Here is a 19,001-nt window from a genome sequence, read left to right as displayed (position 1 = left end):
GCTTTCATTCTTGTTCATAGTTCAAGCCATAAGACCTTTTTTCAGGCCGTAAGAAACAGCCACGTGAACTGCCGTAAAGCACTTGGTGCCTCACTCTGCTTTGTTTTATAACCTTTGGTGCAAGGGTTGGCATTTGTAGGTGCTGGCTTCTGCTCTGCAGGGATTTCTAGCTCTTGTTCCCCCAACCACCACCAGGCATAGCACAGTTATTTTCAACTGTGAGACATTTTCCATGTCCTTTACAGAATTTCAGAGAGAGTGGGACATAAGGCTGACTGCAAGCCAGGTGATCCTGTGCCTCAGGGTTCATCACTGCAGAAGACACCTGAGTCAAGCCAGCTCCCACCCACACCAACTGTTGCCTGGTTACATAAAGAGTGTAGTTAGACCAGTGAGTGCCTTCTGCCATCTCCGAACCAAACCTCTCTCTGGGATGACGTAGATGCCCATGCAGCATGAGAATCGGCCGGTGCTTATGAGGTTGAAGGCTTTTGTTTCTCTCAGGTACAATTGCTGAGTCGTGTGGCAGCTTCGTGTTTAGTCAGTGTGCTCCTGCTTCCTTTATAGTCCTTCCCATCTCATGCCTTTTACAAGCCGCCGGCAGCACACGTGTAGTTTGTCTAGCCCCCTCAGCACCTGGGTTGAGGTGTTTGCTTGACTTGTTCTCTTCATTGCTCAGCAGAGCCTTGTTCTCTTAAGCTGTGTTTTCCTCATGGGCAGGCATGGTGTAAAGTGTGTGCTTGATTCCCACCTACGTATCTTTTGTGACAAATGGTTTCTGTTTTTACTTATGCTCATTCTCTTATGGATGTCTGTTTTACCATTCACCTGCATCTGCCCTCCTTACAGGCTATGTGGTTTTCAGTTGGTTTCTCCTAATGTGTGCTTTCTAAGCAGGGCCTGTAAGAGCAGGGTTATTTCTAAAAGTCCAGTTTATCAACTTCCCCTTTCCTGACTTGCACGTGCACTGTTGGCTCTGACAATTCTGCCTGGCCCTGGATCCCAAGCAATTTCTCTCAAAGTTTTCCCACAGGTTTCACGGTTCTGTGCTTTGGGTGCAGTGTGGGGCTGTACCCAAGGTTCTGTGTTTCACCTCCACCTCTCCTCCTCCCCTTTGCGTGGAAGGCTGTCTTCCTTTCACTGTCCACTCTGGTACTGTCGCCCATACTTAAGGCTAGCTAGCCTGTGAGGGTCTGTTCTAGCTGCGCTCTGTCCTGTGCTCTGCTGTCTGTCCCTTGCTGACTCTTCCCTAGCTGTCTGGCCGTGCCTCTCCCCAGGGGGCTGAGATTGCTGTCCTCTTCTCCCCTTTCCCGAGGGGTGAAGTCTGTGTTAATTTCATTTCCTGGCCCCTCTAATGCCTGTCATCCCTGTGGACTGTCTTGTCCTCACTGTTGGAATTCTCCTGATTCTCTGGGTGGTAGATGTTTTGTTTTGTTTTTTTTATTGGAACCTGCTTGTGTGGTGTCATGAGACTCAAGGTCTTGCCCAGTTGTGCCTGAGCTGGCTCTTACGCACGATATAAGAAAAGGGGAACAGTGCCTTATTACAAGTGGGGGACAAAGCCAGGACCCCTCTGGGCCTCACTGCTGTTTCCCACCTAAGAAGGTATCTTAGTTAGGCTTACTATTGCTGTGATAAAACACCATGACCAAAAGCAACTTAGGGAGGAAAAGATTTAGTTCACTCACAGTTCCATATAACAGTTCATCATCAAAAGCAACGAGGGCAGGAGCTCAAACAGGGCAGCGACCTGGAGGCCGAGGAGGCATGCTGCTTACTCACTTGTTCCCTGTGGCCTATTGTTATATTCAGCCTGCTTTCTTATAGGATGGAGGCATTCTCTCAATTAAGGGCTCATTCTCTGTGATGCCTCTGGCCTGTATCAAGGTGCCACAAAACTAGCCAGCCCAGAAGGCCTCTTGCTGCCCTTTCTAAGGGTATTTATTGCTTCCAGGTGGGTAACAGAGTTGTCTTAGCCTGGCAGGAGGGAGCCCTGTGACTCCCCTCTTGGGCTTGTCTCATTCCACCCCTGCCTGGGACTCTAGGATCCTCTTAAGAGCCCATTGTAGATGAGGTCAGGCTGGGCTCTTTTGTGGGCTTTGCTGGAGTAGACAGTGCTGTTTGAGAGTTTTCCCTCTCACCAGAGATGCCTTTGTCCGGATTTGTTTTCTTGGTTGGTTGATTGGTTTTGTTTGTTTTGTTTTGATCTGTGTCCTTCAGTTCTGTCAGTTTCCAAGTTTTTCCTCTTAGGTTAATGGGTTTCTGGGTACCACCTTGGTTTCTAGGGCACAGCATGTCCTCCTAATCTGGTTGTCTTACTTCTTTTATTCTGAAATCTGGGCCCTCAGCTGTACATCACCAAACAGGAAGGAAAGGTAAAGTATATATTTTCTCCATCTTTTACACACTGCATTTTGGTCATATTCTAGTCGTATTATCCTTTCTGTCCCTACCCATTCCCACCGATGTCCATTCTCTTCCCAACTAGCCCTGCCTCTACTACTCTTCTGGTTATAAGTAACCCAAAGAGTTCTGTTAGGATTGTTCACAGGAACACGAATTCCTTACCAGTGGCTATACCACTGAAGAAAACACTTCCCTCCGCCACCTCTGCTAATTGCCTATAAATCCTTAGTGAAGGGGGAGACCCCCGTGATTCCCTCCTCATGTTGTGACAGGTCGTTCATAGGTCCTGTTTGTGCATATAATCACAGCTGCTGTGAGTTGAAGAGTGCCTGGAAGCCAGCTTTCCTGGCTTCCTGGCTCAATTCCCTGCCTGACTCCAGCTCTTCTTCCCTGAGCCTTGTGTGTGTGTGTGTGTGAGCGTGTGTGTGTGTGTGAGCGTGTGTGTGTGAGCTTGTGTGTGTGTGTGTGAGCGTGTGTGTGTGTGTGTGTGTGTGTGTGTGTGTGTGTGTGTGTGTGTTGGGGTGGTGTAGATGTTCCATCCATGACTAAGCAGTCAGCAGTTATTTACTCTTGCTACTTGCAGCAGTCACAGATCTCTGCTGTAACCACCAATCATTGCAGAAAGAAGCCTCTGTGCCCTCTGCCTGCTATAAACGTCCTTTGAGCAAACAAGAGCTTCCTGTGATGTTTCTCTTTTACCATGCAGTCTGGGTTTCTCAGAGGAGTCTGTTCCCTGTCCTGTTCCACTACGTCCACTTATTTTCTGTCTTTGCAGTATTAATGGTCCAACTTCCGGCCAAACTTGTCTGAATGAACAGCTGTATCCCTGTTTCCTGAGCTTTCTAAGTGTGCTTGCCCCCTACAGTCCTCTCACACTTGATATGTCACCAAATCCCCACTTTCTCCTAAAACTTTCCATGGTGTCTTGGGCTGCGGAGATGGCTCAGTAGGTAAAGGTGCTTGCCACACAAGCCCGATGACCTCGGTGCATTTCTGGAATCCACATAAAGATGGAAGGAGAGAACCATCTCTGTAAAGTTACCCTTTGACCTACACACACACACACACACACACACACACACATACACACACACACACACACACACACACACACACACACACACACACACACACCCCTTACTATAGTGAGAATACCAAGTCATACAATGTAGAGTCATGTAAAATATGCACCATTGCAGTAGACCCTCGTGCTCTGTCCCTGCAAAAGTCATCAGCCCAGGACTGCAGTCTCTCTGCTTCTTTCCAACCCACACAGAACTGTTTTGACATAAGCCCCAGATATCATGATGTCATCTATACATACTTCATTCAGTATGTACCTCTAACAGTTAGCTCCTGTTTCTACACCCATAACTGTTAGCAAATGTTCCTTACTATAGCCAGATGTCTGGATAGTACTGGCGTTTGGACTGCTCAGCTGCAAAATCTGTCTGGTTCATTGTAGGTTCTTATGGTGCCCAGCTCTGCTTTCAACGTCATAGATACTCTGAAAGTATGTCCTAATAAAAAGTGATAGTGCCTTTATAGCTCCCTGGAAAGCTTTCTTTTTTAAGATTTACTTTTTAATTTTATACGTGAGGGTGTTTTTCCAGTATGTATGTATGTATGTGTTTACCATGTACATGTAGTGCCCATGGAGGCCACAGACAGCATCATATCCCCTGGGCCGGGAGTTACTGTGGTGGATGTGAACATGTTTTTGTTTTGATCTCCTGTTCCCATTAACCTCTTTACTCCCCTATCTGGGGTAGGTGGGTTGAAAGAGAGCAATAAGCATTAAAGAACTCCAAATAAAGTAGGTTTGAAAGAGTTCAAAGCCTACAAGGTACAGACAGGTTTGAGCCTCCATGTGGGTGACAGCAATCAAACCTGGGTCCTCTGAGGATCAGCTAGTGCTTGTAAGCACAGAGCCATCTCTCCAGCCCCTAGAGTAAAGGATTCTGTGCAGAAACTCTATCCATGTTTAACACTGCATTTACCAGGGAAAGCAAGAGCGAGATTTCTAGCAAGTGATTGTCATGAAGTCTGTGTTTATTTTATGCAAGTGCTTCATGAGATGTAAGCACTTCCTAGCATATTCAATCACCATTTTCCTAAAAACAAGGAATTTGCTTTATTCATATTGATGAAACCAGTTTTGTCTATGATGCAATATTGGTTTCAAAATTTGCAAATATTCTTCTCCTAATTGCAGTTTATCAGAAATATTTGGGAAGATGAAAACTTCAAGTTTATTAGTGAGTAATTGGGCAGCTGAAAATTGTCTTTAGGCATTTTCTTAGTTTCTCTGACCAACGAAATGGTAGCTGTGTGTGCCGAAGGAATTATGTCAGATTGAATCGTGTTACACGTAACACACTACCCATGTTTTGCTCTCCTGTGACATGCTGTGGGATGCATAGACGTGTGGGTGAAATGCTTGGGGGTCTCGTTATGAGATGTCACTTTGTCATGTTCATAGGTCTGTGAGAGAACCCCTGCTGGGTTCTCTGATCGGCTGTGACATGGCTGTTGACAACAGGCCCTTATGGGGTAGAATTACCACCTTGTCCCTGGTCCAGAGCCCTTAGTGGTCCTTTACTTCCTGGTGTAGATGAGCACGAGGTTCCCAGACCCTGCTGTAGGCCTGCTTTGTGGTGACCCCTTTCTTACTTCCAGTGCCCCTCCACATAAGCCAGCTACATCAGGGGTCCTTTGGGGTCCCAGAAGTCCCAGAGCATGCTGGGAGGAGATGAAAGAGACTGAGGATATCCCTTCGCAAATAACAGACTTCTTACGGTTCTTGTTTGTTTTTTTAATTGCAGTGATGTGGTGGCCGCACACAAAGCGCCACGCCTCGTTTTGCTAGGATCACACACTAAATACTGTTTCTTGCTGTCTTTCAGACAAAAGTGGTCTCCGCCAGTCAAGAAGCCCTCAAAAGCATTTTACCATGGATATAGAAGATGAAGAGAATATGAGTAAGATCTAGGCCTATCACATAGTGCCAACTACTTCATGTCCAATTAAAATTTTAATGTTTTTGTAAATTTGATTAATAAGAGCTGTTTGATGTTCTCTAAGATGTGAGCTGCTGGCAGTGGTGAGTCTTAAATAATGGGCATCAATATTTACTGTGGGCATTTTCCTTACAGCCAGCTACCTAGGCTTTTCATTCCTCATTATCCTCTTGGGACCATCCTATTTATTCCAGAAATATGCCTGTAGGTGCCTGTCTCATAATGCTGTGCGGCTTCCTGTGAAGCTGTGGTTCTTATAATAAAGCTCTGAACTTTCACCAGTATAAACTCAAGAAAACCTTTTTGATTGACTCGGATACCTGGTCTCTGGGATAGCAGTTCATAAAGCTCCCTTCAGACAGAGTCGCTGCTCCTGCACGGGAGGGAAGGGAATCCGCATGATCGTAGTCCCTGAAGACTGGAACTCGACTGGTGCTAGTGTGAACCAAATCCTCACTGGGGCTCTTTTTGCTCGCCACACTGTCTTCCACGGGGCTGCAGGTGTGGGGCCTCGGGCACAGTGACGTTTCCCCCCTTGGCGTTGTTCTCTGTGAGTCACCGTTCACTTCTGCCCACCCTCAGTCCCAGAGAGGAGCAGGTCTAAGTGGGAAGGTGCCTGGAAGAAGGCAGGCACTGCTTTCCCAGCTAAGGTGCTCTGCCTGTCTGAAGGAAGCACGTGCAGCTGCACAGCAGAACGGCATTTTCCCGGGGGTGGTATGGCGGTGGGAACCAGGCTCAGCACGCTCTCTGGGACTCAGCCCAGTGGCAGAGCCTGTCCCTCTGCAATACTTGGACACCCAGAGCCTAACAGCACTGTGTGGGGTGAGTCTGTGCCTACCCTGCCACTGTACTGGTTCCGGGGTGGGCTATGCAGCAGACATCCTCTACCCTAAGAATGACCACTGGCTGGCACGAGGCAGCTGCCCAGTGCCATTTTGAGTAAGTAGCTGGCACGCTTTTGCCTCTGCTGATGTGGGCACTGCTGACAGCTCGCTGGTTGCATCTCCTCAGTTCTGCTCTTGAGATGTTTTAAGCTGTTGAGTTTTGCTGGCAGGACCACTCTCAGCTTTGCCAAGTTTTAAACTCTGCATTTCAGACAGTATTGCCAGGGCTATGCCATCCCGGTAACACCCCTGGGGAATGTGTGACAGTGTCCCCAGAACTACATGTTGGCTGGGGACAGTGGGTTGTGTCTCCAGCTGTAGCCATAACCATTGAACCTTGGGTAATTTAACTAAGGAAAGGTCCTCCCAAATAATATTCCTGTAAAAACAAACTTTTGGGTCCAGTGCATTTTGAAATGTCAGGCATGTCTCTCTTGTTTTGAAAGCAGTTAACATTCTACCGTGATTCACTTCACATTCTTTTTTTGATTTGTTTTATTTTGTTTTGTTTTGTTTGAGACAGGGTCTCTCTGTGTTAGCCTTGGCTGTCCTGGGACTCTCCCCCCGCCCCCTGCTTTGTAGACCAGGCTGGCCTCAAGCTCACAACAATCTACCTGGCTCTGCCTCCCGGGTGTTGGGATTAAAGGTGTGCGCCACCATGCCTGGCTTCACTTCACATTCTAAATGCAGCAGTGTGGTATACAGAGAGACTGTCTGCTGCAGCAGAGAGTGGACTCTGTCTCTAATTGGAATATTTTGTTTTTGTTTGCTCAAAAGCATTTTCTTTTTATAATATGTGATTGGTGCCTCTGCTTCTGAAGTAAGAGTTGAGAACGACTTCAGCTTTCACAGAAGGTATATTTCTCTCATAACCTTGCTGTTGGGCATCACTAATGTTTGGCTAAATGTGTGTCGGAGTGCCTTGTTGGCGATGTGCATTTCTATGCTGACGAGTCTGTTTACTGAGAACTTGAACTGTGAGCAGAATGTAGTCTGCGATGTTCTCCCCTTTATTAACCTCTCTACCCGTCTCTGCTCTGCCTTTTCATCCTTTGTTCCCTGAGTACCGAAAGGAGTAACCTACCGGTCTTTTGCTGGAGGATGTTATAAATGAAAATTTAGTGCCCATTCCGTTAGCTTTGTCAGCTGGGAGAAGTGGTGTGTGTGTCAGGAGAGTTCTGGGAAGAGGCGTGTCTGTTGAGAGACCCCCTCCCCCACCTCACACATGAGATTTTCTGTGGACTGAGTTTATCTTGGTAGTCTTTGCTGTCTCAGCTGAGTAATGATGGCCCTGGCATCAGTGATCCTTAACTCCAGAGACTGGCAGCAAAGACCAAGATGTCCAGCACACTAACCCTGCCCACGGGCTCACTGAGGAACATTTTCAGTTTCTTAGACATAAAGAAAATCTGTTGGTGTGTTGCATAGTAGAAATAGTCCCCCAGAGCCACCATGTTTAGGAATACTTACATCAATTAAAATTTAATATGGATTTTAGGAGCTAGTGGTTGGAGATCTAAGTAAACAGTGCACAGGCCCAGTGCACAAGGCTGCAAAACTGAATGATAAAGAAGATTTTTTTTTTTTTAAAGAAAGCTTAGTAAACTAGGGAGGATCGAACATGCTCCACTTTGAAAGAATAGTCTTTTTGCTTGGTGGGAGGTTGAAACATGGTCATGGCTGTGTGTAGCCTGGTTTGTCCTCTAACTCTCAACCCCCCTCTGAGTGGTAGAACAACAGATACACACACTAGGCCTGACATTTATTTCCCATTGAAAGGTCAAAATTATCTTTTATTTTGCCGTGCACAGTACATTTAAAAGATTTGGTCAACACGTTATTCTGGAAACTTCCCAGCTGTTTTTAGAAAGGCAGGTTTGCCGGCACGCTACGAAGAAGTTAGGGAGCAAAGCTTTCCGCTGCTCCACTTCTGTGTCTTGTTCTTATATTTTTTTTCTAGCATAAGATAAAGATTCTGAAGCAAATAGGCTTAAATGTAATGAAAAATCTTCACTGGATACATCATTCTTCAAAAATAAATTCTATAACATCATAAGACTTTACCTTAGTACATAAGCAGTTTCTATGCTCAATTTGTAAGCTAAAGCTAGTAATCACATGTTGATTAGATGTTTGGAACTTCAAAGAGTCGAGTGAGCTGTAAAAACATGTTTCTAGATGGCACCTCCTCTCCTGAGAAGTGCTGCAGTTTAAAATGTGTGTCAGCTAAGGTCAGTGACCTTGCACAGGAAGACGTGCTGAGATAAGTAAGTGCCTATGTGCTGGAAGATCCAGAGGCCACTTCATCAGACTTGGTGTGAGTCTTATGGGGGATTAACTTAACATTTACCATCTCGATAAGCTAGGAAGATTTAGGATGCCTTTAGCATAAAAAGTAATTTAAAAATTATCTTTTAATGCAGAGGAAGTTGGTAAACTAACTAGAAAAGGCAATAGGTGTTAGTTAAAAAGAAAAAAAATCTCAAAGTACATTCCAGCCCCGCACAGTTACATCTTTGGTCAGTGTGTAGCTCCTCACATTTGCATTAAGGAAAGAAATAATACACACACACACATCACTTACCCAGCTACAAAGAGATAAAGGAATCTATAAATTTTGCATTTACAAGATCCTGCAACGAAGGCGTTGTAAGTTACTCTTTCTGGGCACCACAGGTTCCAGCAGCGCCGATGTTAAGGAAAACCGCAATCTGGACAACATGCCCCCCAAGGACAGCAGCACGCCCGGGCCTGACGAGGGCATTCCACTCTCCAACGGGGGTGGTGGTAGCACCAGCCGGAAGCGGCCCCTGGAGGAGGGTAGCAATGGCCACTCCAAGTACCGCCTGAAGAAGCGAAGGAAAACACCGGGGCCTGTTCTGCCCAAGAACGCCCTGATGCAGCTGAACGAAATCAAGCCTGGCTTACAGTACATGCTGCTGTCCCAGACAGGACCCGTGCATGCGCCTCTGTTTGTCATGTCTGTGGAGGTGAATGGGCAGGTCTTTGAGGGCTCTGGCCCTACAAAGAAAAAGGCAAAACTCCATGCTGCTGAGAAGGCCCTGAGGTCGTTTGTCCAGTTCCCCAATGCCTCCGAGGCCCACCTGGCCATGGGAAGGACCCTCTCTGTGAACACAGACTTCACGTCTGACCAGGCCGACTTCCCTGACACACTCTTCAATGGCTTCGAGACTCCAGACAAGTCCGAGCCACCCTTCTACGTAGGCTCCAATGGGGATGACTCCTTCAGCTCAAGTGGAGATGTTAGCCTATCGGCCTCCCCAGTGCCTGCCAGCCTCACTCAGCCTCCTCTGCCCATCCCACCACCATTCCCTCCCCCAAGTGGGAAGAACCCTGTGATGATCTTGAATGAGCTGCGCCCGGGGCTGAAGTATGACTTCCTCTCTGAGAGCGGGGAGAGCCATGCCAAGAGCTTTGTCATGTCCGTGGTGGTAGATGGCCAGTTTTTTGAGGGCTCAGGGAGAAACAAGAAGCTTGCCAAGGCCCGGGCTGCACAGTCTGCCTTGGCTACTGTCTTCAATTTGCACTTGGACCAAACACCATCTCGCCAGCCTGTTCTCAGTGAGGGTCTTCAGTTGCATTTGCCACAGGTGAGGAAAATGTGTGCTTGCAAATAAGTGGGCATCGCCCTTCATGACGTTTTCAGCAACCTTCAGTCTTTACTGTTGCTTTCGACTCCTATGTTACTAAGCCCCCAGCAGGAGCAGTTGCTGGTAAGTCTGACTATGGAATCACTTTACGTCAGTTTCCATGGTCACTTGGTCACTGATTCAGTCTGCTGATGTTCGTTAGGGTGATGACAGTGCAGAGCAAGGGGTACCTCAGAGCCCTCACTGGGACAGCTACAATTGCCTTTTTATTTAATGATGCCCCTAAAGGGACTCTCACCCCAGAGCAAGTCTTCAGTGGGAACGAGGCAGAGAGTCCAAATGCTGGAATTTTGTCCTCTTTTAGTGGGGCATCCCTTGAGTCATTCACAGAGAGATCATGCCCAGAATAAGGGCTGCTGTTCAGTCTGCAGCTGAAGGCCCCTGTTGAGGTCAGTGCGATGGGGCACTACCCCCACCCCCAGAGCGGTAGGGAGCATGCTGGCAGGTCAGTAGGTGTGGCAAGGAAGAACCCTTTCATAAACACTCGAGAATCTGCTGGTTGCTAGGAGTCTCTGTATGCCAAATTTCCTATGTGACATCTGTGTGGGCTTCTCCCTGTTCCATCTGGTTTGTGACCCTTACAGAAAACTCACATTAAAGAAAGGAAAATTTAGGGTAGCTCAGGACAGATCTCAGGAAGAGGAAGAACAAAAAGGGACCTTCAGTCTTCACCAAGTCCCAGATCATTGGCTTGGTCTTGGTTGTTGGAGTCCCCAGATTCACTGATCTGTTTTTCAATCTTCTATCTTAATTTCTTTTTGTCAAAATGTTCTTTAGTGTGGAAGCAATTGACCAGAGTTAATGAATTAACAAGTTAGAAAATGTGGTGGATAGGAAGGCTTGCGTTCTCCTGGGACTCAGGTGTGGCCCTTTCTCTTTGGCCTGTGATACAGCTAGAGTTGCGGTGACCACAGTTCTTGGTTTTAATTTACTATTTTGTTTTTTGTTTGTTTGTTTGTTTTTAAGGCAATGTCTTAAAAGCTCTGCCTGGCTTGGAACTTGCTCTATAGACCAGTCTGGCCTTGAGCTCAGAGAGATCTATCTGCCTCTGCCTCCCGAGTGCCAGGATTAAACTCAAATCTTGGTTTTAAAAGCCTTGTTCTGCTTTGCCTAAAGTAATCAAGTACAGCTCGGTCTACAGGAATGGACTTGGTGTTTTACTGACTTTCTGTGACAAGCAAGTACCTGTTTTCCAATTAGTCCCTTGTTAACATTCCTCCAAGAATAACCAACTAGTCCATTGGTTATTTTGCAAATCAATGAAACTGGATCCCAAGTGACTTTTATTTCCAGGCTTAGATTTACTAAGATCTTTTGGCCTGAATTCAACACACCATCTGATGTGATTTGTCTTCCCATAATATTGATGGTGGTAGCCAGACAACTGCTACCAGATGCTGCAGATCCCATAGAGAGATAGCAGCTAGAGGATCTGAGGGCAGGTGGCCTCAGCTCTGCTTTCTTTGTTGTTGTTGTGTTGTTTTGTTTGTTTGTTTGTGTGTTTGTTCTGAGACAGGGTAGTCTATGGAGCCTGGATGGTCCTGGAACTCTCTATGTAGAGCAGGCTGGCCTCAAACTTACAGGAACCTGCCTGCCTCTAGAAGTGCTGCTATTTAAGGCTAGCCCTGCCTTTTTGAGTGACTGCCTCAGTGTCTTTGTATGGAAAGGACTGAACTGCTCACCTGGGGAGGCAAGTGGCATTTGTCAGGATCTAGTCATGGTGAGGTAGGCTGGGTGTCTCTCTGCCTCTTGATTCTGTTTTCCTCTGGATCCTGAGATGTCAAACATCAATTTCTGGACCTCTAATTTGGAGCCACTTGAGTCTGGGAACAGTGTCCTCACACCTCTTCCCAGTGGCACAATCAGCACTGCCCCCTTTAAAGCCTCAGGGTAGCTCAGAAATTTGTGAAGCCAATATGGTCTTCTCAGAGTGGACTTCCAGTGGCAGGGCTCAGGGTGGGGAGGAATATGACCTGCATTCCAGGAAGAATGCACATTTTTGCCTTTTCTCTAAAATATCTCTTAAAGGGCTTAGGCTAAGCATCGCTAGCCTGAGAACTATGTGCCTTCTGATAGTCAAGTGTGAGGTGGGGCTGTAAAGACAGATAGTGTTGGCCATACCATAGCTGCGGCACTCTGCTGTAGCAGGCTTGCCACTGTAGAGTAAGCAAGCATCAACTGTAAAGCAGGTCCTCATACTTGTTCATGTCATTGAAGGTAAGTGGTTGGGATATAGGGCTCTTTTATTTTATTATTTTATTTAATAGAGACAATGTCTCCCTGCATAGCTCTGGCTGCCCTGAAACTCACTATATAGACCAGGCTAGATGTGAACTCCCAGAGATAAGCCTGCCTCTGCCTCCCAGGTGCTGGGAGATTAAAGCCACAGGCCACTATGCTGACCTACATTTAGGATCTTTATACTTTTGCTGTATACTGCCCCAGCCACACAGGGTAAGATCCTTAAGGCCTTTTGGAGAGTCAGAGCTACTTGGGTTCTTCAGTTGCCTGTGTCTCACAGTATACATCCCATAGGTACCTGGCTCAGGTTTCCTGGGTTCAGGGCTCTGAAAATCACTTGGAGCTGTACCTACCCTTACGTGAAATAACAACTCTTAAAATTTATATTTTAAAATTCATCCTTTCACAATTTCATATAGTTTCTTTAATAATTTCCTCCCTCCCAGTATCCTCTCTTACCCCGTCCCATTCCCACGGAAATCCTTCCCAACAAGCCGCCTCCTGCCTTCATGTCTTTTTCTTTCTGTGTGTGACCCACTGTGTTTAATTAGGGTTGCTTGCATGAGCATAAGTGAGAGGTTATTTACTTGAGCAAGGGCAATTTACCAGTAGATACAGCACTCAGGAAAATGACTCCCTCTCTCCAGCAACCATTAACTTCCTACAGTTCTTTAGGGAGGGCTGGAGCCTCAAGGCCACTCCCTTCCTCAATACTATGGTTACAATCTAGAATCTCTGGGTAGGCAGTTTTTGTTTTGTTTTGTTTTGTTTTGTTTCCCCACCCCCTAGACTGGGTTTCCACATATAGCATTGGCTGTTCTGGACTTTGTAGAACAGGCTGGCCATGAACTCACAGAGATCTGCCTGCCTCTGCCTCTGCCTTCCCAAGTGCTGGGATCAAAGGGGGTGGGGGTGCACACCCTATGCTGCCCAGTTTGGGAAGGCAGTCTTAATGAATGATGGTCTGTGTTAGGTTGGCCTGGGGCTTGTCTGGGGGTGGGGAGTATCTTAATTATGCTAATTAATGAGGAGAGAAGACCCACCTGACATGGGTAGCACCCTTCTCCCAGCAGGGAGCCCTAGTTTGTTTAAGAACAGAAAAAGCCGCCTGGATAAGGGGTAAGCCTCTGTCATATTAATTAATACTTAGGCTGGTTGGCTCATGCTCCCTGTGGTCTTCTTTCTTTTTCAGGTCTCTAGTGGGTTTGAAGATAAGTTTAGCAACAAAGACCAAGTCTTCAGTTGCCTTTTCAGGACAGTGTAAAGTTTTTGTAAGGTTTGAGGATCTAAGAAGTGTTTGAGGGTGAGAAGGGGTTTAAAGGGTGTTAAAGGTATATAAAAACTGTTCCCCAATTATGGACTGGACAGGGGCGGGGCTTCCCCTCTCCCAGAGATTCACTATATAAACCAGACATTTTGGTTCCAGGTCCCCCTTTTCTCCCCACCTCCCTACCCTCTCTTCTTACCTTCACACCCCACCCCCCAGTGCACGCTCCTCCTCCCCTTCCCCCTCCTGGGCCACTTCCAATAAACCTGCATTTATATATTAAAAAAAAAAAAAAAAAAAAAAAAAAAAAAAAAAAAAGAAGAAGAACAGAAAAACATGGCGCAGGCCTTTAATCCCAGCACTCAGGAGGCAGAGGCAGGCAGATGGCTGTGATTTCGAGGCTAGCCTGGTCTATAAAGCAAGTCTAGGACAGCCAAGGCTATACAGAGAAAACCCTGTCTCGAAAAACCAAATAAATAAATAATTTTAAAAAACACAAACAAACAGAAAAAACAAACTGAGCACTAGAGTACATGCATTAATTCTTTGCTCTCTGCTCTTGACTGTGGATATAAAGTGAGCAACTCCCTCAAGCCCCTGCTGCTCTGACTTCCCCGCATTGATGGACTGTAGCCTGTAAGCCTGCATTTGCTAGGGGATTTTATCATAGCAACAAGAAAAGAAACTAATACGTTTGTCCAAGGCTTGTGTAGGTAACCACTGATCCTCTTCCTAAGACAAGGTAATGGATGCCGCAGCCGTGTCATGTCTAGAAGACCGTGTTTCTCAGCCCATCTGTACATCCTCCATCTCCATGTCTTCTATCCCTCTTCTAGTCTTGCCGGGATTGTTATGGATGTTCTGTTCAGGGCAGAGCAGTCAACAGTTGCTCATGCCCATCACTTTTACCTGTTCTCAGTCTTTACAGTCAGTGATGCAAGCTACAAAAAGATGTGCTTCTCTTAGACAAGGGGCAGCGCTAGTCTTTAGGGATAAGCATAAATACCTGCAGAGGTTTGCCAGCATGTCTGTTTAGCAAAGCGTCAATAGTGGCTCCCTCTCTATGGCTTAAGCTTCCTAGCATTGGGCTTTGGACCAGGCTTACAATGCCAGGCTTTAATTTCCTTCTGTAGAATGGGCCTGCAATTCAATTGTAAAGTGCTTGGTTACCCCATAACAGTCATGATGCAGTTGCATAGTGTGACCATGTTGCCAGGCACGCAGGGTCCATGGCTAGATAAAACTACTGATGACTTTTCTCCTTGCTCCCCTATGCATGAATATGTGCATGGGCACACATACATACATGCACTCGCGTACACACAGACACACACACACACACACACAAACGCTAGGTGTGGCTGTGTGGGTTTTCTAGAGTAAAAGTGAGACTGTAAGAGTCTTTGTATTAGAGAGCATGTGTTGACACTGAGAGATACTGGTTCCACCACAGGTACCCACCCCCACCTCCCCCCACTTGGTTCCACCACAGGTGCCACCCCCACCTCCCCTGACTCCCGGCACTAAACTTGGTCTCTGCTCTTCACCCAGGTTTTGGCAGATGCTGTCTCACGCCTGGTCCTGGGTAAGTTCAGTGACCTGACAGACAACTTTTCCTCCCCTCATGCACGAAGAAAAGTGCTTTCTGGAGTAGTGATGACCACAGGTAAGCATCTAGCATTCTGTTCAGCCATAAATATCCACAGCCTTGTGACACCAGCAGAAAATTGCTTTTTATTCGCTCTGTCTTTATGCACCTGCCATATACATGTATAGGGATTGTCCTCAGAAGCCTTTTTTCCCTCCTCAAGACTGAGAACATAGCTTAGTGGGCAGAACACATGTTTAACAGTCAAGATTTGTGAGGTCAATCCCCAGCAAACTGCCCCCCCCAAAAAAAACCCACACACACACACACACACACACACACACACACACATAGCTCTTTTCCTCCAAAATGTTCAACTTTTTTAAAAGTGTGTATCTGTGTGTGTTGCCTATTTGTATGTACGTGTACTACAATCATACAGTGTCCTCAGAGCCCAGAAGAAGATATCAGTGTTCCCTTAGAACTGGAGTTACAGATAGTTGCCATGTGGGTACTGAGAACTAAACCTGTGCTCTTAACTGCTGGGCCATCTCTTTAGGCCCCCAAGACGGTCAGCTTTTTAACCTGTCTTTCCTTTGAGAGAGCATGGTCTTTTACCACATGACGTCATTATTGACCAGATGTGCTCTGGAAGCAGTCTGCTGCTGTTTCTGTCTTCTGTTGAACGTAGACCTTTTCTACTTTATCAGTGTCAGTGCTGCCACATCAGAGTGATTTCTCTGGAGAGCTGGGGAAACACTTGTGAAATCAGAAAATCTGGGAAGTTTGTAAAGCACACTGCAGAGGTGTACCTATGAGGGTGTTTCCAGAGAGTAACAAGGGTGGAAGACCTGCCTGTGTGTCTGGCAGCCTCCCATATGGGTCGGGAGGTTCAGAAAGAGTTTAAAAATGGGCATGGGGAAGCCCATTAATCTAAGCATAGTCATTCTCGTTCTCTGCCTTTCTTGCAGTCTCTCTTCCTCTCCCTTCACTTTCCCTCACACCCCGCCCACACTCATATTCATAAACAAATCCCTTTCCTGGTCACTGCCATATATGACCTGCGCGCGCGCGTTCTCTCTCTCTCTCTCTCTCTCTCTCTCTCTCTCTCTCTCTCTCTCTCTCTCTCTCTCACACACACACACACACACACACACACACACACACACACACACACACACACACACTGGACTGCAACTGCAGAAACCCAGCCTAAGTAAAAAAAACAAAAAACTCTCCTTTTAGTTTTCTCATGAATTTGTCACACCAGTGACAAGTATGACAGAAATTTGGTGCCATCTGTGATACCAAGTGGGATTGTTGCTGTGACTGACAGACTGTGGTTCAGAAAAGGCTTTTGGAAGTGGCTTGTGGGAGGAATTTTAGAAAAGTTTGGAGTTGTGGGCCTAGAATGAGTAAGCTCAGCTTAATGGGTGATGCTGAGGGGCTTGGAGGACCCGGACAACTAAGAATGTGGACAGAGCTAAGGTTCCGGATGGGAACCCAGAATGTGCTGGAAGTTTGCATTACATTGTGGCAAAGAGCTCATCTGCATTGCCTATTGCCCCTGTCTTTCCCATTTGGAATGAGAAGTTTATCCTGTGTTGGGAATGTGTAAAATGTGCTTTAATTGTCACAGGGGCTCACAGCTAAGATCCTGCCTTGAGTCTCGGTACACTCTGGATTGAACAGTGTTGGGACTGTCAAGATTAGGATACTCTTAGAAGAAGTAAAGTAAATGCATTTTTCATTAATATTCTCTTGGAAGCCAAGAATGAGCTGATGTTTTAAGGTGTGTTTGGCTGCCAAGTTGACAAGGGGTGGACTTAGGATGGCTAATCTTGATTGTCAGTGTGATTTGAGAAGTGACTAGGTATGTTGGTGAGGGCTTGTCCAGAGGGGGTAGGTGGAGAGGGGACTAAGGCTCAGTGTGGATGCTACTGTCCTAGAGGAAGAGGCCCAGGTGGAGCAGAAAAGGAAAGAGGGGAAGGCCCATGAGTGCAGATGTTCTTTCTGCTTCTAGCCACCAGGAGTTAAGCTGTTCTGTTCCATTTTGCCATTGTGGACTAAAACCTTGAATTGTGAGTCAAAATAAAACATTCCCCCTTTAAATTTTTCTCTCAGGAATTCCTTTACGGAAAACAGAAAAGACTAACAATGCCAGTCACCTCAAGGACTTTTGTATGTTTTTTCTGACAGTTAGCTTGTAGCCAAAATGTATATGTAAAGCCAGTGAAAGGGAGCTAGGTACACAGGTTCCACGCTCTCAGCGGTTGAGTGGCCTCAGGACAGGCTATTAATCCTGTGACCTGTGGTTCTTTTCTTCAAAATGTAAACAAAAGCTCCTTAGAAGGGCACCATGAGGACAAGCGGTGAGAAGGAATCGCTAACTCCCCTGGCCCAGTGCCTCCCACACAGTCTGTGTCTTCGTGCCTTTTCCTGTTGCCATGAGCAGATGCCCTGATAAAAAGCAGCTTAGGTGCAGTATTTCAACTCATAGTTGGAGAAGTCCGGCATGGTGGGGAAGTCACTTGGCAGAAGCTTGAGGCACCTGACCACACTGCATCTGCAGTCAAGACATGGAGAAGATGAGTGTTTTGTTCACTTCCCTCTCCTCCCTTTCATGCAGTCAGGAGCATTCCCCAGCTCAGGGGATGGTGCTACCCACAGTGGGTGTGTCTTCCCATTTCAATTAGTCTAATCAAGAAAATCTCTCATAGGTATGCGCAAAGGCCAACCTGGTATAAGATAACCCCTTAGAGATATGCCCAGAGAGTGTCAAGTTGACAGTGAACACTAACCGTCACAGCACGGAACACGCTTCTATTTCAGTCATTGTGAGTCTGCTCTAAAGCCATACTCAGGATTGCTTTGTTGATGCTGTTGGATTTCTTGTTCGTTTGTTCTTGTCATACTAGGGATGTATCCCAGGGCCTCACACATGCTAGGCTCTACCTATTTCTACCACTGGGACACATTCCCTCCCATATTTAGGTCTTTGTAGCATGTCTGGGTCAATGATCTGCTCTGCAGGATTTAATCATGATGTTCTCTCTGGAAGGTCACATTGTGTATGGTTTCATTCTTGGTGTAGGTAAGTGTGAAAAGTTGCTAGTGAAACCCGTGAAAGCTGATTCCATTTTCTTTTTGGTGTTCTTGAGCCTGTAGGTCGTTCCTCCTAACCTCCTTAATATTTTACTTTAGAGATGAACAGATTCCAGGCCAGTTGGTGTTTGTGTGATTGTTCAAACACCTGTGCATGCCAGTAGAAATGACCACATGGGGTTTAGGGTGTAGACTCCAGGGTGGGGAAGGTGGCATCCTGGAAGTGGCACATAACAGAGTCTCAGCGAGAGGCTGTTAGGTTCAAGTTTCTCAGGTAGGAATCAGGAGACGCAAAGACATGCGAAAAACGGCTCAGGTGTTCAACTGACCCTGAATGGCCCAGTTGCCGAGAGCACATGTCAAACAGGGCAGAATCATTAGTTGCCAGTCACTCTCCTGTCTTTCAGGTACAGACGTCAAAGATGCCAAGGTGATAAGTGTTTCAACAGGGACGAAATGTATCAACGGTGAATACATGAGTGACCGTGGCCTCGCACTAAATGACTGCCATGCAGAGATAATCTCCCGAAGGTCCCTGCTCAGGTTTCTTTATGCACAGCTTGACCTTTATTTAAAGTAAGTTTAGGAGTGAACAAGTGAAGGAAGCTATTTTAAAAATACTTTTGATCAGAAAGCATTGCATAGCCTTTACTTGTTTCTGTAAGCACTGAGTGCTCAGGAGTGTAACTGTGTGAGGAATACTAAGGCCGAGCCTTGCTCTCCTGTGATGCTGTCTGAGCAGGTCCCACTCTCCCATGATGCTCAGATATGAACTAGAGTGGACTAACTCTAAACGCACACACACACACACACACACAC

At 46.4% G+C, this 19,001-nt stretch overlaps 1 protein-coding gene across 5 annotated transcripts in view; it reads left to right on the top strand.

Annotated features, from left to right (window-relative positions):
* The window catches only part of Adarb1 (adenosine deaminase RNA specific B1), a 125,592-nt gene that overhangs the window by 83,407 nt on the left and 23,184 nt on the right, over positions 1-19,001 (top strand). For all 5 annotated transcript variants that reach the window (XM_051153292.1, XM_051153291.1, XM_051153288.1 and 2 more), the window contains exons 2-5: positions 5,313-5,387; positions 8,987-9,921; positions 15,041-15,155; positions 18,590-18,758. In XM_051153292.1, coding sequence (XP_051009249.1) covers positions 5,360-5,387; positions 8,987-9,921; positions 15,041-15,155; positions 18,590-18,758 — 1,247 coding nt within the window. In that variant the 5' untranslated portion in view covers positions 5,313-5,359. The remainder of the gene's footprint in view (positions 1-5,312; positions 5,388-8,986; positions 9,922-15,040; positions 15,156-18,589; positions 18,759-19,001) is intronic.

This window comes from Acomys russatus, chromosome 11 (assembly GCF_903995435.1).
Source record: "Acomys russatus chromosome 11, mAcoRus1.1, whole genome shotgun sequence".
Classification (NCBI taxonomy): domain Eukaryota; kingdom Metazoa; phylum Chordata; class Mammalia; order Rodentia; family Muridae; genus Acomys; species Acomys russatus.
Note: the sequence above shows the minus strand (reverse complement) of the source record. Positions and strands in the feature narration are given on the sequence as shown.